Source organism: Leuresthes tenuis, unplaced genomic scaffold (assembly GCF_036924035.1).
Source record: "Leuresthes tenuis unplaced genomic scaffold, fLeuTen1.0.hap1 SCAF_20, whole genome shotgun sequence".
Taxonomy (NCBI): Eukaryota; Metazoa; Chordata; class Actinopteri; order Atheriniformes; family Atherinopsidae; genus Leuresthes; species Leuresthes tenuis.
In genome coordinates this window covers 11,570,810-11,594,742 of record NW_027325374.1, presented here as the reverse complement: position 1 = coordinate 11,594,742, position 23,933 = coordinate 11,570,810, and the positions used below count along the sequence as shown (strand labels likewise).

Here is a 23,933-nt window from a genome sequence, read left to right as displayed (position 1 = left end):
AATGCTTTGGTTCGGGTGTGGTTTTTGTAATTGTTATTGAAGCTGCTGTTGTCACTAAATGTCCTTTAAGTTACCACAATGTTGCCTGCATCTCTGCTGTGAAGGCAGACTTTACTCGTTTAGAGTCTTTGTTCAGGAACAGTTACTCCAAATGTCACTTTTTTCTTATACATATTCTTATGTATACACAATTTTATAATATAACCCTCTTCAAAAAAAGAGCCTGCTTGTGTTTGATGCTGCTGTGTATGTGGTTCACTATGTGAACCAGAAGGGGGCGCTGTAACAATAGGTGCAAAACGCGGGTAAAATAAAGCAGAAGAAGACAAGTTGCGGGAAAACCGAAGTGGATGAGGTTTATGTTTTTATCGCCGAAGTGCAAGAAAGCAAGGTAAATCTACCGATAGGGGTTGTTTTACAGTTGTCAATGAACACGATCGGCTTCTGCCTGTCAGACATGTGTTTGGTGACTTGTTCTCGTCGACTGTCTCAGTGTCAGAGATGTTTTAAAAGAGGAGAGAACTGGTTGTGTAACTCAACCTCCCTCAACAAATCATAGCGGTTAGCCAGACTGTATGTTTTGCTCTGATATGAACATTAAAAAGTAACTGTGTTATGTTCAAAGAGGACACCGTGTATTTCGAGTAGAGTTTACGTTAATATGTGACTTCTTATTCATGTCATACTGTTTTGCTTTTTGTAAATGACTGAGTATTGGTGGGATGTAACACAATAAATGTATTCAAGTTGTATTTAAGTGTACTTTTAAGGTATCTTACTTGAGTGTTATTTTTGCATCACTAGGTGGGAACGTTGCACTTTTTTTTACCTCCCAATATTTGTTTACTTTCTACAATTAGCAGTTATAGTACAAATTTAGCTTTATTTTTTTTTAAAACACACAAATAAAAAAAAAAACCTGTTTCCCATTTAATTAAACTATCCAGCAGTTTCAGCAAGTCGAGCTAAAGTTTTTGAATCAATCTGCTGATGAACAGGAAGTTAATTAGCATCTGCTTTACAAGTCATTTATCATTGGTCATGCAAAAACATGTTGTTACACCCTGTTAGGAAATATTTAGATTGGTAGTAGTTACTGACTTCACTAGTCAATGGTTTTAGTTATGTGGTTGATCACTCTGTGATCTCTGTTCTTTCTACCGTGTGTGTTTACCTGATTTTAGTTTTCCTAGTAATGTTGTAGTATTAGTACTGTGTGCTTAAACAAAGGTTCTGAATATTTCGCACATGGATGTTTATTGGAGCCTGAAGGAGCCTGATAGTAGACAGACAGCCTAGTTACTGTAAGTATGAAGGTAATTCCCTTTTGATATCTACTGGAGAAGAATGGCAGATATTTTTACAATGACCAAAGTACACACAGGTGCCATAACTTTACTGCAGCAGACAAGGTTAGACTGTGGTTTACCGTTCAGTCAACAATAGGACTCTTAGGCACAGGCATAATGTGGATAGTCTGTAAATTAGATAACAAATGAGCTTATTAGACCATAAGCTGTTATCAGTATGGGGTACATTTCTGTTTTGAATACAAGTAGACCCATTGTCTGCCAGACACCAGTTGCATGAGCGGGCAGAGTCTAATAGAAAGCTTGATAAGATTTGTCAATTTATAGAAGTAATTTAATAGAGGATTCCACGAGAAGTGGTTTGGAAATAGTGCATCACAGTTTTGAGCAGATAATTACTGTTTTTAATTCAGTTAATTGCAGTTTTTAAAGGTAAAACTGTAATATTATAATGGATGTCAAATAGTTGATTCGTCTTTTCTAGGTTTGCACACAGTATGCATCTTCTGTCACTTATCACAGCTGTACTGTTTGAATAACATTAAATGCAAGCGTTACTTCTGAATTGCTGTTGTTGATGTCGGCAGTTTGTTTCGCAAACAGTGTTTCTTTACAGCCTCTTTTTTTGCACTCTAACTTGTCGTCGGCAGCCTTTAAAACCATGAATACCACGAAAACCCCAAAGGCCACAGATGTCAAAAAGGGAATCGCAGTCCTGTGGGAGACTCTGCAGTGTCCCATATGGTGAGTGCCATTCAGAGAAGGAAAGTTTGTTTGAAAATGAAAAATCCGCTCCATCTGTCATGTATTTTTGGGAAAAGATTGACATTTAATGTATTTCTCCTTCTGCCTTTAGCTTGGATTTAATGACTGCGCCGGTGTCCACCAAGTGTGACCACCAGTTTTGCAAGTAAGGAACTGATGTATTGTCGTTCTGAGATGATTTATAATGTTTTGTTAAAAAAAAAACTCAGAATCTGCTGATTTGTTGGTTTTTTTGTCATTAAATATGTCTTTTCTTTTCCCCCAGGTTCTGTATGATGAAACTTTTGGACAGCTCTAAGCAAAACAGGGCTAACTGTCCTGTATGTAAAGCCAAGATAATCAAAAGGTTAGACGGAGTCAGTAAGCCATCATTGTAACATTGAGAAGAGTCACTGAAAGAACTTTTTTTTTTAATTAAACCCTTTGATATGTGTCTGTATGTACAGGAGTCTGCAGGAGAGTCCTGGGTTTCAGCGACTTGTCGCAGGATTGCAGGACATGATACAAGCATATGAGCACGACACCGGCACAAACTGTGAGATCAGAGACTCATTAAAACGTCCTCATGGAATTTGCTTTAATTACAATACCTGATGACATTTTTACATTTTCAGACTTCACAGGAATGTCTCTGACAAGAAGGCCCACAAGGTAAGAGCTAATAAAACTGAGATTTGATAGGAAAGCTCATTTATTGAGTTCAGTTACAGTGATACTGTGTATTTTTCTCTGCCCAGTGTCACAGATGGTCAAACTACTGAACTTCCTCATATTGTATCTCCTGGAGATACACTTGGCACTGACATGGACAATGCAGAGCTCGATGATCTTCCACAGTCTCACTCCTCAACTGTAGAAGGTAAAAACTTCAGTCGCTCACCTTATTACTACAAATCAACTGGTACATTAACTTGCATTTTTATTATTGAAGAATAAATGGGGAGTTTTGGTATTGTTACACATCTTGGAAAAGCATATAGCCTTCTTCTGTGAAGGTCAGCTCAGGTACAATCTGAAAATGATACAGAATCTAAGAAAATATGGCTGTGGTATTATTACTTTTAAGATCTAGGACATGATCTACGTTATGATAAAATACAGTCGTGAAGAAGAAAATCGCCTGCATTTTTCTCATGAACAAGTTACACATTAGTTTTCTCATGCTGCGCAGCTTTTGTCTAAAACTCTTTAGTTTTAGTTCTCTCCTATTTATGCCTGAAGTTGCATGAAAAAAAAAAAAAAAAAAAGGCCCAATCGGTACAGTTGTCATCTAATTCGTCAAAAAAGCTCATTTTCCAAATTAGGAATGCCAAATTAACCGCTTGGCCGTTATTTAGCACATACATTTAATAAGCTGTGTTCACCCATGAGCCAGATTTTTCAGTTGAACTAGTGGTGTACAGCAGACCTTTTTCTACAGCTCCTAGTCACACATTATATATAGATTTTCCTCTGCTGATGTGCTCTAACAGCAGGAGGGGTTGGGGTGGGGGTATCTGTCTCAAGTGCCCAGGAGGCAGGATGTGGTGAAATCACTGTTTTTTGAAGAATGAAGGAGTGAGCTCCTTGATCACTGATAACAGTACAGCATTTGTCTGAATGTGTCCAAAAACTTGGAGCAGCAACTCATACCAGTAAATGTTCCAAGAAAACAAAGCTGAAGTACTCGACTGTGGTGACATAGATAACTGGACTTCAAAAAGTAGTTTAAGAGTAGTGTCTCTGCTGATAATACTCAAGCTAAATATTTCTCATTTCTTCATTCCACTGATAGCCCAGAATGGTTTTGCAAGACTCATGGGACTAGAAGACTCGTTTCCAGAAAACGAAGGCCTGGATAGTGGCCTTGGTGACGCTCCGCCAACTTCTGACAAGAAATTGTCCAGCCCTGCCGATAATTTGGAGCCAGAAACGACAGATGTTGACGAAAGGGCTACACCAAGGCACAAAGCTAGAAGCAAAAAGAGATCTGCTAAGTTGGAGAATGCCTCCCCTTGTTCAGTGTCGGATCAAGATGAGACTGAAGACCAACCTCTAAGAAAGTCCTCAAGGAAAAAGCAGAAAAAGGATTTGGAGCCTGATGAGATTCTCCAGCAGAGAAAGAAGAAAAGTTTAGAGAAAGTTGCTGAGTGGCTCTTGAATGTTCCGATTGTAGATCCAGAGTTGGAGAACCCACGTGAGAATGCTGATGACTCCGACAGTTGTTCATCCACATCGACACTAGATGTGCAGCTCCACAACTCTGTCGTGAATCCTCAGAAGGTCGATCGTTCTAAAGCCCTTGAAGAGCAGGTGTTTGGTGCCGTGTACAAACGAAAAGGGAACAAGGCCTCTCCTCCACTCAAGGTTTTTGTTGAACCACCAGCTGCCACAGACATGCAGACGCAGGGCGGTGTGTCTAAAAGGAGGAGGAGGAGTGATCTCAGTGTTGCTGAAAAGCAAGAAATGTTAAAAGAAATAAACGACACCAGCAGTGACATTTTCAAAGAAGCGGAACAGATGGAGGCCGGGCAGGAGCATGATGCAGGTACAAATGTGGATGATTTGAACCGCCTGTCAGAAGGTGACAAATATAAAGACGAATGTGAGGATCCCGAACAGCCAGAGACAAGGACAAAGAAAATGACTTGCGCCGCTCTCCGACAAGCTCAGGCGAACTCAGAGGGTGCAGAGCAGAAGAAAACTGACAGAAGGAAAGGTAAAAACACGAGGTCCGAAAGAAAACCTGCCAGAGTGCCAAAACCTCTTGTCCTGGTTGGAGTTCACAATGGGGACACGAGTCCAAAGGCTACAGAAAGATCAGAAGAAGTTCAAGTGCAAATAGAGAATTACCCGAGCAGTGAGGACCAAGAATCTGCTCCCATAAGAAGCACGAGGAGGAGCAGAAGACTTCAGCTCTTTGTTGAGGAAGTCCAGGAGGCCCACAAGAAAGCACACCCAAAAGCGAGGGCACCCAGAAAAGACAGCAGTGTTGTAAAACAATGTGAAGATGCTAAAGGTGAAACATTGGACGACACAGCGCCGCCTAAAAGTGGAAACACGACAAACGCAGCTAAAAGAAACGGATGCATTTATGACCGAGATATAGGAGGCATTGAAAGCATGGAGAGCAGCGAGAGAAGGTCTCATCTGAGAGCAGCTGAAGCAGCAGCGCCACCTGCCAATACTGTGTCTGAAGCCGATGGCGCCTGTTCTGCCTCTGTGGTCCCTAACTCCACAAGTCAATCTGATGCTTCTGTGGTGGAGCCAACACTTGGAAGTGAAAGCCCCACAAATAACAGCCCCCTCAAAATTCAGCAGGAAACCTCAGTTAGTGAGACCACATGTGGTGCAACAGAAAACGAGGAAGACAAGAATGAAAGTGAACTGGACACGGAGCAGCTTCTCAGGAGCTTCAAGGCCACGAAAAGGAAGTCATTCCATCTCGGAGAACAAAATTTGAAGAAAAGTCGACATTCAAACAAAGAAAATGTGGCTGATGCTGAAGTAGAGAACAGTCGTGCTTGTTCAGGTATCAAGTCTGAACATAAGCAGATGTTTAGTACGATTCCCGAGGATTCAAAAGGTACTGAAAAGTCATCTTGCAGTGATTTGATTCCACCTTCCAACTCACCCATCCACACAAGAAAAACTTTCTTTGAGAAACCAGATCAAGTGGTGGTAGAAAGCAGCTGTTCAGGTCAGGATAGCACTGATGGAAACTGTCCTCTCAGGAATAGTGTTAGCAGTGGCCTCAGTCCTAACAAAGTGTCCAAGCGCGACAGGGAGAGTTCTCCTCTTTCTGTTCTCCCTCAAGTGGTAGATTCTGGGCTCTGTTTCACAGCTATCGAACACGGGGAACTAAACGAAGCCTCCAAGTGTTCTCAGGTCACAGAGGGTCAGCTTGATTGTACCGCGAGGGACGCGGGCAAAGAAATGAAGATCAAAGACAATATTTCAGTTGGCCATACTGAACCCATCTTAATTGCAGAGGCTTCTTTAACACCTGAAGGCCTGGCTGACCCAGTTGTCCAAAGACGTGAAGCAAAGACGAGCAACAACGGCAGCGGAGAGGGCAGCGCCCATTCCTCCATCAACTGCAACCCCAGGGCAAAGAGAAGGGTTCAGAGGCTGGACTCCTCATCGGAGTCCGACAGCAACGAATCCAAAGAGGAACTGCCAACTTTGACGCAAATCTTTGGAACGTCAGCTCGTCCTGCAGCTGGAAATCAGGAGCAGAGAGACTGCGGTGACGTAAAAAGATGCGAGGATGCACGGCTTACAGCTGATGCAGCAGAACCTGCGTGCCCCAGCCCAGACTCTGTTGACTCCAGCCAAGCATCGGTGGACTTGTTCGGCACTCCAGATGAATGTAAGTTGACTCACTAAGTTATTTCTTGGTCAAGGACTCGGCTTGTAATACCAAGCACCTGAACAGTATGCTCTTGCTCCGTTGTTTCCTCCTGCAAGGGCTTGCAATAAAAACCTAGAACCTGCAGACACTCAGCTTTCTAATCGTTTCCTCGCTACAGGTGATGTCCAAGGAAATGACACCGGTGTTTCCATAGAGTCATCACAATTCTCAAGCGAAGTCCTTGTTACACAGGTAAACACAATTATATATCCGCTCACTTTCTTTGGTATTGTTGCACGATTGCATCCTCTGTTTCAGAAAAATGACATCTGATTGGGTGCACCAGCGGCTTTTCATCTCGGTCAGAATGAGATTTTCCATTTATTCAAACATCTGAATCCTTTTGCTTACTCAGCACGGCCTGCTCTCATCATGTTTCCACTGATGCACTGTCACAGCACTCCCCGTAGAGGGCAGCCACCACACTTTTCTAAAGCAAACTGTCAGCCCCTGAGATGACAGACTACCTCGCTCAGTGAGAAAATTCCCCCTCAGCAGCTTTCTAAATTGCATTTCATTTACGTTAGAGGAAGTGCTGCCCAGAAGATGATTTTTGTTTTGTACCTCATCCATCTTCCACCACTCTCACTTTTTATCTGTCGACTGTATTTGACTGGGGAGTTCAAGTCTCATGCCCTGTGGTTTAGAAAGGGTTTAGAATGACATAAACAGCTGAGAATACAGAGCTCCACTTTTTATTTCTTCTCTCTTTGTGCTTAATCAATGCATTTGCTCTGTTCTGTGAGCCCAAAGGATGAATTAATGAAAACATCAGTCTGGCTAAGCAAAGCCAACACACTCTGTGTGCTCAAACAGCCTCAGTTGTAAATGTTGCAATCAAATCTCTTGATTTTTGTCCTGGAAATGTTGCGTTGCAGCTCTCATTCGTAACTCACCCCCCCCTGCACAGTAATAGAATGTAATCATGAGCCTTTACACTTTGCATCGTTTCCTCCTCTTCAAGCAAAAGATAGAGATGCAGAAGGAGCTGGTGAGGCTGGAGAAGCTGATGGCTCTGGTGTCAGAGGTGCTTCAGGAGAAAGAGGCCAGTCCTGCAAGAGAAAGCTCCTCAGAAACCCACGAGAGCAGCAAAACCACAGGTAGCCACGTAACACCTGTGTGCTGTTTTTGGAGCTGGAAATGTCGGTACATTTGACCGTGAAGGATGATGATTTGTTGACATTTCTTACACAAAGATGCCAAGTGTTCTGCTGTCCATGATGCACATTTGCTGATCGTCTCTGATATTTCACTAAATATCTTTGACCTAAGCAAGCTAAAACTATTATACAGGGCTCTAGTTTTTCATTATTCTCTGACATTTAACAGACGGTGGTGTTTTCGGACGATAGAGATTTGCCTTGTGTTTAAATTCAATGTGAAGTAAGGAGCAAAATGAATTTTTAAGCAATTTCTGTCTCTTCTTTTCAGAAGAATGCAAAGATAAGTGGGTGTTTCCTAAAAGCCAGTTCATGCTTTCTATGTCAGCTTGTGTGCGAGACCTGTGTTGCATATATTTCATCATCTGCAGCAGTCCCTGAGGATCCATTGGATTTCTCTGTGGCTGAGTGTGTGCAGCCCAAAAAAATTTCAATAACACTGACATCCGACTGTATGTGCCTAGATCAATTATAAAAAGGCAGAGCAGAGGAACAGTGCAGAGTCTTGTTTTGAGGAGGAACTTTGCAGGAGATTCTCAGCTATCGAACCCATTTACAATGATTCTTTGACAGGCTGGACTGAGACAGATTAAATGTGCATGAATGGAAAGCTTCCAAATAGGCTCACGCACCATGGATGTGACTCCCATGACTTTGTTTTTTTTTGTTGTTTTTTTTTGTTGTTGTTGTTGTTGTTTTCTCACACGCACTGCTGTCCTAAGATGTTCTGGAGATGTTCAGCAGGAGTGGTATGAGACAAAAGTAAATATCCAAAGACTCTGCTCTGGACCACATGTGGAGATTAGTCACCCACCGCATCCTCCTTTCTCTAAGGGCTGTAACAAAAAAGAGTTCTCCACACCATATTTTCTGCATTAGAAATGCTCCCCCAAGCCAATTCCCTCATATTTTATGTCATGCTCCAGCAGAAAGTCCCCTGCTGTGATGTGTGTGTTTGTGGGGAAAAGCATTGCAGAAGAAGCCCAGACTAAGTAGTCCTCACATTCTAATGAACAGCTCAGGTGTTCGTATGTGAAAGCAGCTTCAGAGTCATGGACTTACTTTGTGTGACTGTTTAAACTTGACTTGATTGTGAAAATGTGTCCCCAGGGCCAGATGCTAGCAGACCCCCTCTTTGTGACGAGGACCCAAGCAAAGGTTCTGGGAGGTGAGTAAAGTGTGGCAGACTGAGCCGTGCTCCCTTTCACTCCCTAAATGGAAGAACTGTATTTTGTGAAAGCATTTTAATGAAGTAGGTGACAAATAAAAGGAAGAACTTGGCTAAACATTAAAAAAAACATTAAAAAACACTTTCAGCACAGTATTATTTAGCGAGAAAACAGTAAAAAATATATTTTGCTTAACCTTAAACGCTGATTTAGCTTGAGATTATGGGAACGTTAAAAGCTGCCAACATTAAGCTGCTGCTTTCAGGAAGTGATTAGAAGAGCTGATAATATCCCAACAAAATGACTCTCGTGAATTGGAAACTGGTTCTACCTAGTTGCTGTTTTCATTCCTGCAGGTAACACATCCTCGACACTGCAGTCCTCTTTATTCATCTCTAATGCAGTTACGCAAAATGACGTTCGTAAATGTCAGGCTTGTTTCCGCATATTTGCGTGTTTAAGACTTAAAAAGTTCTACTGAACTTTACTGTGCAGCACCAAAACAGTTTCATGACTAATGACAGATCATTAGTTATTGTAAAAAAAAAAAAAAAACAGTTGAAAGGAATGAAGTGTAGCAGAGAGGAGGGTACGTGGTTGAGATCACCGCAAATTTAGGTTTTCTATTTAAACCTGGCAACGACTGGGCTGATGAGTTCACAGACGGCTTTGGCATTGGCGCAGGGTAGGATATACACAGTCACCAGAATAACACAGGTGAGCTCTCTCGATAGATAAAATGGACGTAAAGTGGCAGCTAACAGATAAATGTTCTGGGTACAGATCCTGTCCACTACACTAACATGTCCACGATTACACCGCCTGTTGTTAACAGGCACCGCAGTACTCTGCCTTTGCTTTTACCGCTGCGATTAATGTCCCTTCGGACTATACAATATATGTACTCTATAGTCAGATTTTTGCTGAAACAAATAATACTGCATTCTCATTTCCTCATGAGCGCACCACACTCATCCATATTATTTGCCAGCAATCTCACATTCCCTGTTATGATTTAGGGAAGGGATTGTTTATATGTCCTCCCCCTCTTTCTGCATCTTTGTATCCACGCGGTTTCATCTTCAACTCATCTGGGATTTGGGATCTTATTCCAGGCATCAGTTGGCATTTTCAAAGACAAATGACATGCTCCTGTTTGAAAATGGCTCCTGTTGCCATGATAACTTATTGTAACGGATGTTGAAAAGGGTCAGAAATATGAGGAGAACTCAAGCAACACGGCTTCTAAACCCGTGCAGATAAATACAGTTATAGCAGAAATAAAGGAAAACGTCTCAAAATTTGAAATATACACAATATGACTGGAGATGCAACAGTACAATAACTGTACAAGTGGCATGTAATTGGTCTCTTTCAGCCTATAAGTGAAGCAGTAAGTCAGCCTGTATCCGTATGCCAGTTGCAAGGCTTCTTCTAAGAGGGTGATGTATCTCAAAAGGACAGGATGATAATCTCACTAATGAGCCTAGAATCTGCTTATGCTGTGTGAATAAAGAAGTCATTACTGACAGCATCTTATATGTCATTTAGAGCACTTAGATGGAAACTTGTGTTGCCTCAGTAATTTATCTCTCTCGCCTGACTGCTCCCCTCCAACCTCTCGCCTAGTAGGGTTCTAAATACTGGCCTCCAGCAAGAGCGATAGAGAAGATGGTGGGAAGTGACTTCATTATACAAGTTCTAAATTGAAAAGCACATGCTCGAGGATTGCAGTGAGAAAATTAGAAAGAATAGTTTTTGAAGATTTGCTGTCACTTTTGTGCTGGTGATGTGTGAACGTGCTGCCAGTTTGCAGCATTACAGAAGTCTTTTGACTCAAGGAGTTGACTTAAAGGAAGTTTTTTTTCCATGTTTGTCACACAGTTGCTTCCTTGTTGGCTGATGAAGTCTGATTCAAAAGTCAAAACACTGTGAAAAAGTGCAAATTATTGAAATTTTTAAACATGACTCGTATCTGCATCTTCTTCTCCATATTAAAATGTTCAATTTCCCGGTTAAAATTTCCTAAAAGAACATATCTACATCAACCTCTTTGAAAAATATAGAGGATACAGTAACCAAATGCTTTGAGCCACTTTTCATTTCTTAATTTATTGCCAGGAAAACAGAAATGGGATCTATTGAAATGTGCAAACAGAAATGGATGTGCAGCATATGGGCAAATAAACAGAGTTTGTACAATTCTAACATGCTTTAATGTCAGTATTTGGTACGACCACAGTTATTCTTCTACACAGCCTGAACCCTCTTCGACAAGCTCTCTTGTAATTTATTTAAGTAGTCCTCAGGAATAGTTCACCAGGCTTCTAGTTCTTTAAAGCTCCTCTCTGGATGTTGGCTGCCTTTTGTTCTGTTCTCTGTCAAGATGATCCCACACTGCTTCAGTAATGTTGAGGACCGGGCTCTGGGGAAGATTAGTCATTTCATAAGACCTGCTGCAAGGGATTTTCAGCCCATTTCTTGAGTAATTAGGCATACCTCAGCCTTTTCTCCCTGTTTCCCTTCCTTAAGAATGGCTTCTTGACAGCCACCCTTTCATGGAGACCGTTTCTGAAGAGGCTTCAATGAGCAGTAGATGGATCCAACTGAGGGGCCAGATTTATCTCTCAGGTCCTGTGTGCTCTTTGCTGTATTTTTTTGAGACATCCCTTTCAGATACTGCTCATCTGAAGAATATCGTTTTTTTTTTTTTTTTTTAGGCCTGACACTTCTTCTTTTGGCTTCCACTTGTCCAGTTTCCTTAAATTCTTTAAGGACACGCTGCACACCGTACTGAGATATGCCAAATTGTCAGCTAACAGAACTTAGGGAGTCACCTCATTTGTGCAAAAATACTATTTTCTGTCTGTCAAACTGTTGTCAGTCGTATTTTTTTTGTAGATGCAACTAAAGAAATCAGGATAATTTGTGTGTTTGTGACACAGTGAGTGCAAAATGATACAATTTCCTATTGGTTCTCGACTAAGTTGTCTCTTATGAGTAGACACAACTCTGAGTCAGCTCTTGAGCTAAGTGCTTTTTTTTGTGCTTGAATGAGTCATGGATTAGAATTAAGTGGCTTAGCAAACAAAAAAAAAAAACCCACAAATTCCTCTGAAAATGGTTATGAACAAGGACTGAACTGAGAATGAGCCAATGTCCAAAGAACACTTTTAAAGATTACAGGAAAGTCTCACTGCTTGGAAGCAAAACACAACGAAGTGAGAGGCGGCTCAAGACTTCTGCACAGTACTGTATGACTGCATATTTTTCAGTACTGGATAAAGTGTTGGATGAAAAGGTTATGTCACTTTTCAAAGCATGATTCAAGTTTGTGCTGCATCCATTTGAAAGCTGACATGTGCCTCAAACCCTGATTTTCAGTTGAATTTTTGGATCATTTTGTATTTTACCAAAAATAATCTTACAACCTTGACTGAGGGAACACAGGCCAAAACTGCTTTGGTCGTTTCAAAGTTCATAGACGGGTCTCTTTTTTCGTTATTTATTCTTTAGGAACGATTTTCCAGATGCAAGACAGGATCCAAACACGGGCCCATCTGATGACAAACTCGGGACTGAGCCCAGTGTATTAAGGCTTGGTGGCATTTCTGAAAAGGGTAAGGCTATTGGAGGTAGTGTGGGAAAGAGTGTGACATGAAGTTAAGTGTTTAAAGAAGCATTTCCCCTCAAAGTGTACATAGTCTGTATTAAAACCATTAAAGCCGTCAGAGGAAGTAGCTCTTTGTTGCTTTTAAAAATGTTTTAATCTGCCTAAACAGTTGAACTGATCTGAGACTTTTTGCTGCATTGAAGCCTGACTGTACCAACATGTAATTGTCTTCGAAGAGAATTAGGTGTGGTCAAATTACACTCCGAGTGTCAGCTGATGTTTCTTTGTATCTTTTTTTTAAATTTCTCCAGTTGTGCAGCTCTCCACGCAAATGGGACCGCTTGCCTCTAAGATACCCAGTTTAGCTTCAGCAGCCAAAACACTAATTAACTGTCCTCCACCCGATGGGCAAGAAGACAAAGAAAATAGCAGTCCTCCAAAAGACAGATGTAAAGCGAAGCTTGTGCTTGTGTCGTCTGGCTTAGGCCCCAGTGAACAGGTGCGTGTTCACACGTGCAGTCAGTCCAGATGTCCATTGATCAGTCGGTTAGAGAGTGCGATCTGAGTGTGAACTGATCAAAAGTTGTTGCCAACAGATTTTGGTGAAGAAGTTTGCCAAGAGAGTCGGTGCCCGTGTGATTTCCCAGGTGACACCCGACGTAACTCATGTCATCATGCGCACAGGTAAATATGCTCGCGTGCAAGTAGCTGATTTAGTTCAAATAGTTTTGTTTTGAGTGCTGAGTTGATCTGGAGGACTGTAATTGGTGGTTTGAAATGTACTTAATACACAGAAGAGCAATGAAAGTTTCCCTTTTATTGTCTCCAGTTCCTGCTTTTCTATGTATTTTCTTGACTAAGAACATTTGCATTTTGAGAAGTACATTTTCTTTCTACGTTCTTTTTTATGTGTTTCTTAAAGCACTCCTCACAGATAAGCTCTTTCTTTCCCATTCACCCACACATGCTCGGCTCTGTTCATCCGCTTGTTGCTAATTATCCTCTCTGCTAGATTATTTTAAATTTCGAAGCTTACTGTCTCCAAAGCACCATATTAACTAAGAAAACGTTTTTCAATGGCAGCTGTTTCCTGGGCAACCGAAAAAAAGAAAAAAGGGGAGTGCTGGGGCTGTTGATCTTTATGGTTAAAGGCTGGGAAGGAACAGGGAGCCTTCAATTATAACCATAATAGTTCAAAATGTATTTTACTATCATACAATAAACACTTTTTGTCTTTTTTCATCACAGGTTCAATGAGTTCAATGATTCCTGTTAGCTGCTGTACTTTTTTTTTTTTTTTTTACCCACACTGTGTATATAAAGGTCGTGAGTCTGGAACAAAGTTATTTTATTTGCGTGTTATTACCAGGATTCACCTTCGGACTAAAAGTGTAAGTAGAATAAATGATAACATAGTTAAAAAGTCATTTCTAGGAAGAGTGGGCAGTAGTTATGGTCATATATTGGGCTTTATTTTTCACATTAAAGCTTCCATGATTGTCTTAAAGAGCAGCCGAGGCTCCTCATCCAAGCATTATGATTGTTTCTAAGCTCTAGTGTACATCAGTCAACCTTTACATTACGACCACCTGCCTTTTATTGAATAGGTTTCTCTTTTGCAGCCTTTGAGACATGAACTTCTGTAGATTTCTTCTATGTCTAGAAAAATTAAAATAGATAAATGTACAGATGTCTAACAGTGACTTAGTGCACCTTCTCACAAAGAAAACAGTAACAAATGTGCCTCCTAAAATAAAAAAGTCCATTTTTGATAACACAATAAAGACATAACTTGAGTGAACAGATCAACAGATTGCATGAAAGAAATCATTTGCCCTTGTGGAACATAAGTAAAAACAAGTTTCACACTCTGTGCTTCTGCAGTCTGTGTCCAAAGCAGTGGACTTTGAGAGGAGTGGAGAATGACGGCTGCCCGACCCAATGAGGCGTATGATATTGTTGTTTCCCCACGTTACCACAGCAGGCCGTCGCTTACTTTTGTGAGACGAGCTCCCCTGTTGTCAAACCTCTTTATCCATTGGACGAGGAGCCCCCGTCCCGTTTCTTCCAGGTCTTTGGAAGAAACAGGACCTCACCACACAATCTCAGCCCGCTGCGGTGACTCAGATGGTAAAAAGAGCTTTACCATTACGGCCCATCAAAGACATTAGTGGGACAAACTTTACAAAGTTTTGCCAGCTTTTGCCATGTTGTTGTGTGTCCTTATAAAAAAGTAAATGAAGCCTGAACTATGGGCGCCGCTTTCCTCTGTTGCTCCATGGCCCTGCCCTGATGCTCATTGTAGACACATCCTCCATGGACACGTGTCAGCGTGGACACTCTGACTGATCTGCAACTAAGCAGCTCCATGCACCACAGGCCGCACTGCACTGCACTTTCTACTGGAATCAGCATTTATGGTTTCACTAATATTTGGTAGAATGGCTCTTGCGATGGATCAGAAAACTCTCGGGCATCTTTTCACACGTCGCTGTTTACTCTTTTTTTTTTTCTCTGCCAGATGAGCACCTGGTATGTGAGCGCACGCTCAAATACTTCCTTGGCATTGCTGGCAGGAAGTGGGTGGTGAGCTTCCAGTGTAAGTATGATCTTCTATTGTCAAACTCGACCACCACTGGTGGTCTTAGCGCAGCCACTCGAGATGCGGAGGGGTAGACGGGAATAAACTCATCACATAACTCAGCAGTCCCCGGAGCGATGTTTGCACTCCTGACAACAAGCGCATATGTTTTTCTTCTTATGTCCTCTATGCAGGGATTTCTGAGTGCTTCAAACAAAAGAAACTCCTAGATGAGGTATGCTCGCCTGTGTGCTCTTTAAATTTGTGCGCCGGAGATTTCCAATTACATCTCTGAACATCTTGATGTCAAATTAGGGCTACATGATGAATCTCTGTAAGGGGTCTGCTGTGAAACCCTATAAATTATTTTCCATCCATTTGCTTTGGCTATCCCTACAACTTCTTTTTTGATATGCCGGTGTAATCCTTTTATCGAGCTTTGTTTGGTATTGTCATTATTTAATCCTATTTTCATGCATCATGTAGTTTGTGTAGAAGTGCTCTTCATACAATTATAAGACGGCCATGCCAGCTTGAAGAATGTTCAGTACACTTTTATAAGTCTAACTGACCGCTGGGAAGAGTAAAAAATATCTATTTATGGCCTCTTCATTTGCATTCAGCCCTTATTTCAGACTGAATTATGCTTGCCTTATTAATTAAAAACCAAGTGAGGTCGTGGACCGGCTATAATTGAGATTCATGCACACGTGTTGAAATAATTTTCTTTGTTTGTCAAGAGTCCGTTTGAAGTGAGAGGTGACGTGGTGAATGGACCGAACCATCAGGGCCCCTCGAGAGCTCGTACAACTGAAGACAGTAACGTGAGTAACTGAGTAATGCTGCCCTTGGTGTTTGCACATTCACTCCAAAATCCAGTTTGGAAAGAAAATCGCCATTAAGTTTTAGAGAAAATGACGTCTTTAAAGTAACTGGTTCACTCCAGTTCTGAACCAACCAAAACAATTCAAACTGCATATTTTTGTACCTGCTTTAATGTGTATTTTCAGAATGCTCGGTAAATCCTACAGACATTAATATCCATTATTTCTCGACTCACTCCCACCTGCACTAGATACAACCAGGTTTAATATCTGTTATTCTTCATTTCTGAGTGTAAAAAGTACCAATCAACTTGTGACGTTGTTTTTTTATCAACTTAAGGCTTGTTGTGGGCAAACCATGAAGAGTAAATATTTTGGGTTAGCGTTGCTGTGCCATTTACAAAGTATGACTGAAGAGATGCCTGAGGCTTTAGCTGAGTGGTGGCAGGAATGTCATGGACCAGGTCAGAGAAACATGCACTGGGTTGAGACATCCAGATAAAATTAGAACTACAGTGACCACAGTGTGAATAAGCATCTGTCCTTTAGGCTGATCTGTTCAGAACATTTAAAAGGATTTGACAGACCTTTCTGGACATTATGCCTTTGTTATATCGGGAGGGTAAAGCTGGGCAACAACGATAATCAATAAGTGTTGTGTTCTTTTGTTCAAGACAAACATTTTCCAGCTACCTGCATCACAAAGAGCAATGCTGCAAAACTTCTCACAGCACTGCAAAATGGCAAGCCCACTATGCAGTCCAGTGGGCTGTAAAGTGAATAATGAATGACTCTGGGCGCAGAGATTTAAATGTCACGGGAACTAGAATGCACTTTGATTACATGAGTTTCATTTTGAAGAAAACAGATCATGTCCAGCTACAGTGTAGCTGGTTTCTTCACACGTGGAAAACAGCTGTGTTTTGCAGCTCCTGTCCTCCAAAGCTTTTCTTTTATTCATATCAAAAGAAGATTGAAGTTCAGCATTGCTTGCAAAGAGAAAGAATCCTTGAGTTTTAACATTCTGATGTGTTGATTTTTGCATCTGTAATGGGGAACGCCAGCAGGGGTAGTTTTAAATGAGTGTGACGCTGCGGAGTTTATTGTATAAGATCGTGTCTTTGTGGTTTATACTTAAGAGAATGTTATAGCGCAAAGACCAAACTGATAGAAACAGGACTGAAGGGAAAAAACTACACGTTTGTGAGCTTTTTAAGCACCATGGACATTGCTGTGGATTAATCATGAAACAGCCCAGTTACGCTGGTGATTTCTTTAGTTTTTGTTTACTTATTTAATTTTTTTCAGAGTCAGATAACGAGTCATGAGTTAGGCAGACTAAAGCTATCTACTCTACGTCTTGCTAATATTGAATGGAGGGGGGTGACGAGTTAAAATGAAGGATGGAGTCTTGTCATTTTGCTGTGTAGGGAGATGTCATACCCATCCCCCTCACTGTATTCACTGTATCTTCCCCTCATGTATTCACTAGACTTTAAGAGCGCTCCTATTAAGGAGTCATTTTTAAAGTTTTAGCATTGCTGTCAGCCAAAAACAGAGTTGTATGTAGGGATGAGACGCCTCTCTTTCGTCATATCAAGATATCAAAGCTGGTTCCTCTACATTTCTTAGACTCTTTGGGCCTCTAAATCCTTTATCAGGATTACTGACACTATTATCCACATCATTTCATTCTATCAGCAGCCCTCTCTAATACTGTAGATTATAGATTTGAACAGGCAGGCAGCTCCTCAGCCTGAACTCAACACTTACAACTTGTCTACAAAAGTCATCAGGACTACAGATCTGAATGGTTACGCTTTGTTTAACTGCTGCTAGAGTTATGGCAATAACTGCTGAAGCTCTGACCACAGAGAGCAGTCTGATTCTGTGGCAGGAGAAATGAATGAATAAATCAAATGTCCCAATTACAAGCAGCTCTTGAACTTGTTTCGTCCTGTTGCACCAGCCGCTTTGCTTACACCCTGTTGTGAAAAGCTAATTGTAATTTTCCTCTTGGTGTAAGGCCAGCAGGGCCAGCTCTGTTGCCACTGAGGGGGAAAATTAGAAATGGCTACATGTCACATTGGCTGTGTCACTGCCTTTGAAGAACGTCTGCTAATTGAATTAGCTAGCAGTTTCAGGCTTATTTAAGCGGCTTGAACGAAGCGCTGGCACACTGACGGAGCCAGACACGTCGGACAGTTCACATTCGCGTTCCGTCACCTGCTCAGGTTCGACAGATTAACTGTTGAAATGAAGAGGCAGGGAGTCTGTTGACAGCATGTCGATGCTCAGGAAATGAAATGAACTCTTTAATGTGTGTATGACTGCGTGTGGGCAGTGCACGTTATCACAGTCTGATACCTCCTGAAGGACATTAGCTGTTGTCTAAATTAAAAATCGGTAACGGAAACACTTTTTCGTCTCACTAAGCACCTCTGGCTAATGAGCATTACGGATGGACAGGGAAGTGTGGGGAGTTTTTCCACATTTATCTTTCAAACGCTTCCATCCAGCCGCACACTGTATATTACACTTTGATGCACTTTTCCCTTTTGTGGTCCTTTCAAGGAAGTAAGCCTCCGTTCCCAATTTCGAGGGAGCTTATTGACTCAGAGAGCAATAAAACAACACGTCCCCAATGTCAGGCACGTCGTTTTTCTCTGCGTGCTTTAAGCGTGATATTGCCTCGGTGAAGGTGGCTGTTTGACTCATGCCTAAATTTACAGTATTACCCTGAGAGCGAAAAGTGAACAAGGTCTGCAGGCTTTATTTTATGCTCTAAGCGAGGAGTATCTGCTGTAAATTGCTCACAGAAACGTTCACTGTTGTAACCCTTTCCACCGGTTCAGAACCACACTCTGTAATGGTAATCTCAGTAATGGCCCCTCGCACACACTGCTGTAGAATGTTGTCTGAAGGTTCAATTAACTGAATAAATGTTTTTCTTTTCCCCTTTTTGCAGCTTTCTCAAACTAAATTCCTTACTAACCCCAAATTCTTCTTTTTGTCTTCAGCTGCTCATGAAAGGCTACAAGATCTGCTTTCAAGGACCTTTTACAGACATGACCACAGGTAAACTTAAACAGCAACGACAGGTTAATTGAGACCGAAAAGGCTTTCTATGTATTTTATAGGAAGTAGACGGCTTCTTAGGTGCACAACACTAAAACACCACAGCAAATTTCAACGCTTAGATTAAGTTTCTAATTACTGAAGACAAAAAGGAAGATTAAAAACTTTCAGTTGCATGTTGTTTCATTAAAAATCAAACTAAAGGAATTGTTGCTTTCAAGCTTTGTGCACTGTTCAGTTTAAAATTTGACAATTAGAACAGGGACAGCTGAATAAGTCCGATTTTATTTGACTGACGCAAAGAATTGTAAACTGTGCTGTTTTTAAATCCCTGTCAATCCCAGGCATGGTGAGCAATGACAAATAATTCCAGCAAGTGGGTGGATTGAATACAGGCTAAGAGGTTGTGCAAGGTGTTTTTACTGTGTTGTCACGTTGCGCAGCAGTTGCCATGGATTCAGCTAGCTGCGAAAAGCAGCATTTGTGGAAAAGATCATGCTACCGTATCTCAATCAGCCCAGTTTTAAACTTCAGTCCCAAGGAGTTAAACTCTGAGTGTAAGGTTAAAAATATGTGCCCTTTTATAAAGAATAGATTTTTTGATCTACACTTAAAACAGGGCTGAATGGACATAGATCATTGGTTACAATCTCAGGGGCACATGTTACTTGAAAACTCTCAAGGCAGCATTCTCTGGTTTTCTTCATCTTCCCGGGGCTTTTAAAGTGCTCTTGGAGCACCGTCCTGCTGCCTGCTGGATCAATGAAGCTTTGCTAATGGGTTGACATCTGTTAGCTTGTGTGAGCAGCTTAAAGACTTTCTTATACATGGTGCAAGCTTTGGGGTGGAGTTTGTTCTTCAGCCCAACAGGATTTCATTCAGTATTTAACCACTTAAGTCGTTGTCTCAAGTGACAAAAGAAAGTGAAATCATATGGAGGTGTTTTGAAGTACCGCCAAAAATGCTTTTGTGGGTTTTCTTAGATGAAATGGAGTGGATGGTGGAACTTTGCGGAGCAACTGTAGTAAAAGATCCACTTCTCCTCGACGACAAACGGGTAAGAATATCGGTTTTACTTAAAAAAGATGAGAGGCCCTGCGGTTGAACCTTTTTGTTTATGGTAATCAAGTTGTGGTTTATTTTCAAATCCAATCATTCTAAATAGGAGATCAGATATGAGCTTGTCTGATTATTTTTCTTTATTAATTTCAATTTCGTTTGTTCCACTTCACTCGTGATTAACACGATTTTCTGATGAAAACTTGGCAAATTTTCACCCGAAGGGGGGTAGATCCCAGTAACGTGTATATCTGACGGTTTCTCCACTGAATTTTTCATTTATTTTTAAGAATAATGCATTAAAGCAGTGTCATTCTGCAAATGTGACGTTGGCTATGGATAAGAATGGAAAAATAATCTAATAGCGGTGACACAATAATCACCTCAAATGCTAAATCAGTCCTTTGTGGAGCAAGTGTCAGCAGATAGACTGCCAAGCTGTGAGAATATATACTGTATGGATTACATGTTGTATTGCTAAAATTAATTCTTTATTTGATCTCATTGTAATACAGAATTCCTGTCAGCTTGTTATTGTACAACCTAGATCGGAGTCGTCATCTTCTACATACAGCAGTGAGTTTTGTCTGAAAACAAAATTCAATTTTCACCGTCTTTTTTTCACAAAATAACTCTTTTTGCACTGACTTACTTGATCTCTGCTTCTGGCCATCACACACAGCACTGACACACATCCCCAACATACAGAGCTCATAAAGACAGAGATCAGACTGACAGCAGCAGCAGGGGTTACATAATTCATACATAGGTTCACTCACAGGTTAGAGCTCACCCAGGTGCAGACCTTCCCGACTGTGAGGTAGAAACGGTGCCAAAGACAAAATATCAATAGACGTTAATATTCCATTAGACTAGGGTTAAAGCTTGATATGGTGTCCCAAAGACAGTTCTGCTATAAATTGTGTGATAACATATAGTTATATATAGTTAATGGCTGGGGGAGAAAAAAAAATCCATTCAGTGAGTTCTTCAATTTGTTTCTTTATATCAAAGCATCTCTAGAAAGGTTTGTTAACCTTAAAACTATGTGACTGTGACTAGTTTTGAAGTACACTGACTTTTATTTCAAGGCCCGAAACTGCCCTTGAGCACTCGAAGGCTGAGAAGCTGCATTTCACAACTTTGGTTTTCAGCCCTGCACTATATTGTTTTGCCTGGAGGTCACTTTTTGATTGCATCTTTGTTACTTTTTCAACATGAAAAAAAAGATGTGCTTGTGTGGCATACATTTGCAGAGCTTACATGATGACTTGTTGTTATGACAGTGGTATTACATCTTAAAAGAGTCGGAGAGCAAAAAAAAAAAAACTGCTTTAAAGTGCTGCTCTTGTGTGATAGAGTGGAGATGGCTACCAATGAAGCAAAGTGTATTTTGAATGAATTGAAAATCTGTTTAAAAAGTACCCAGAGAGAACGCAGGCATACACAGGAAGAGTAGACCTTTCTGTGTAAACTCCACACAGTTTATGCCGGGAATCGAACCTGGAACCCTCTTGCTCTGAGGAGACGTTCTAACCACCTTACCCCAAGTCTAATCCTCATTGAAAAGAGCTGTTAATGGCCAATATTTATGTTACTTATTTTATGTGTACATAGTAAGCAAATTAAACATCAATTTACTATGTTGTAACCAGCCAATGTCAATGTGAAGGACAGCCTTAATATCTGAGGACACTGAAGGGAATATTCTCTACATCTATAGCCACTGGGGTTGTTGTAGATGTCTCTGCCCCTGTCGGTCCATTAGTGCATAAACTCAGACATACCCCTGCGAGGACCAGGTGGAGAGTGGTCGAACAGTAGAATGGCAGACACGGCCAACTAAAATGAGGCAGGTTTCCAAGAAGAGCGAGGAGAATGACTTGCCAGGAAGGCATGTATGAAATAAGTCAGGGAGCAAAGAGATGGCCAAGAGAAAATGTCAGATTGTAGCGGAGGGAATGTCAAAACAAGTTGGCCACTGATGAGAGCAGCTGCCACTGTGCAAGAAGAGCTGACAGGTTGAAATAAAGAGGAAGCAAGTGGCTCAGAGCCCCCCCTCCTCTTGGCATCCTAATTTACACTACTGCATATTTAATGTTGCTTTTCCTCTTCCACGTCCTCTAGCACTTATATTCCAGGTAATTGAGCAGCCCCTCCTGTCTCCTCATCTCTTATCCCCCTTATCCTCTAATTGAAATCCTCGAATATGATTTAGATGTGTAAATATCAAACAAACATTGGCAGTAAGGGGAAGATGTGTCTCTTTCCAAAAATAGTCGTGGCCTGAAAAGACCGCAAAAAGCAATGCGGTTATGGGGTGCATGGCCACATGAGATGTTGTTATCACATCCACTATCCGTCCAGTCTCCCTCCCCACATCATATTGATCACGTTGTTTTGGAAAAACAACTTCTGCATCGTTTTCCTTCATCTTACACCATTTGACAATTTATTTGGTTAAATGATTTAAGCATCAGCCACACAGCGCTCCCTCCACACAAAGAAAGACTAGTTTTAGTCCACATCTGTGTTTTGAAGATAAAAACATATTATGGATATCTATTTGAGTTGTGACCATATATATATATAATATATGTTGTGTGTGAGCCTCTGGACTGTTTCAAAATAAGGTTTCTGTCCTTCTGGTACAAATCTATGTGCAACAGCTGGTTAGCTCACTCGGTTAAAACTTGGAAAAAACAATGGTTAGACCTAGGATATTATCGCTATTTGATTTTTACTATCGGTTATTGTTCCCCGTGTTGGACTTTGTTTTAATCAAATCAGATGTATATATAAATTTTGGGGGCAAAAATCCCAATTTAGTCAAATGTTCTTTTTCCACATCGTTTTGGGACAAAAACAGTCATCCTGGACATAAAAACATCCAAAGCATCCTGCATTACATTCACTGTAATTAACAACTTAACGAATCTTAGTTATGATTCGTGTTTATGATTGCATCAAAAAATGTGAACGCTTTTGTTCTTAAATGTAGATTATAGAGAACTTTTATTTCAATCAGTTCAAAAAGAGCTTGTTTTTAAAACCTATTTTTGCTCATTTGTTATTTCAGTGATCTTAAATCTGTCAGTGATCTGTCACTGTTTGTTAGTGTGACGTTTCACACCTCTTTTGAGTTCCTGCCATGCTGATATAAAAGATAGGTCTACTGATGTTTTACATCCCATAAAATATATCCAAAAACCAGTGTTGCTTTCGGTTCATGAAATGTTTCCCGTGTCGGCACAGCGTGTGTCTTCAGAAGACAATAATGGTAAAGATACATCAAGAGGTGACAGAAAGAGATAGTCAAAGTGGAGCTGCTGTGGTTTGTGAGCACACCTCAGCCACAGGGATGTCCCAGTAGAGCTCTAGTCTGATTGAAAAATGAATTAATTCCACATCTATCATGGTGTTGGATTAAAACAATTGAACGTTGCACACATGAACGCAGCGCCGCTATTTTAAACCCTCAAAGACTGTCTGTTGCTAAAGTGAACTGGCACAACTGCAGAGTTTTGTTTGTCCATATGTGCCGTTCTGTCATCTTTAAAAGTACCTGACTGTTATCTTCTCCGCAGGTCTCTCCAGAAGAGCTGCGGTTGTGACCCGTGGTTGGCTGTTGGATTCAGTTGCAACCTACACCCTGCAGAACTACAACAGTTACACAACATAAGAAAACCATGTACAAAAGTCATTCCTGCCTTCTTTTCTGGCCCATGTTATGATTCCCTTTTTAACATCCAAGTCGTTAACTAAACTGTCCTCTTTCTATTCTGTGTTATATATGTGCATGATATAATGTATATAAAGTTTAAGCAACAGCTGACGCTTGAGTTGAGTTTTCTCTTTGTTGTATTTTCTGGCTGTTAGTACACAAATATAAACCCCAGCTGCTATACATATAAATATATAAAACGCCAGTGTTCCTTCTAATGTTCTAGCATTTTCCCCGATGATACTAATAGTTTCCTA

General features: G+C 40.9%; 1 protein-coding gene across 1 annotated transcript; it reads left to right on the top strand.

Annotated features, from left to right (window-relative positions):
• The first annotated feature begins 269 nt into the window (after nt 1–269).
• LOC140278459 (uncharacterized) lies at nt 270–23,790 on the top strand. Its single transcript, XM_072373470.1, has 21 exons — nt 270–391; nt 1,961–2,054; nt 2,167–2,220; nt 2,341–2,421; nt 2,522–2,610; nt 2,690–2,726; nt 2,813–2,934; nt 3,850–6,426; nt 6,587–6,660; nt 7,433–7,568; nt 8,739–8,796; nt 12,314–12,417; nt 12,722–12,909; nt 13,007–13,094; nt 14,932–15,009; nt 15,186–15,226; nt 15,732–15,815; nt 18,836–18,893; nt 19,877–19,950; nt 20,468–20,528; nt 23,540–23,790. The coding sequence occupies exons 2-21, from the start codon at nt 1,972–1,974 to the stop codon at nt 23,632–23,634; spliced, it is 4,182 nt and encodes a 1,393-aa protein (XP_072229571.1). The 5' UTR covers nt 270–391; nt 1,961–1,971; the 3' UTR covers nt 23,635–23,790.
• Nucleotides 23,791–23,933: the final 143 nt, after the last annotated feature.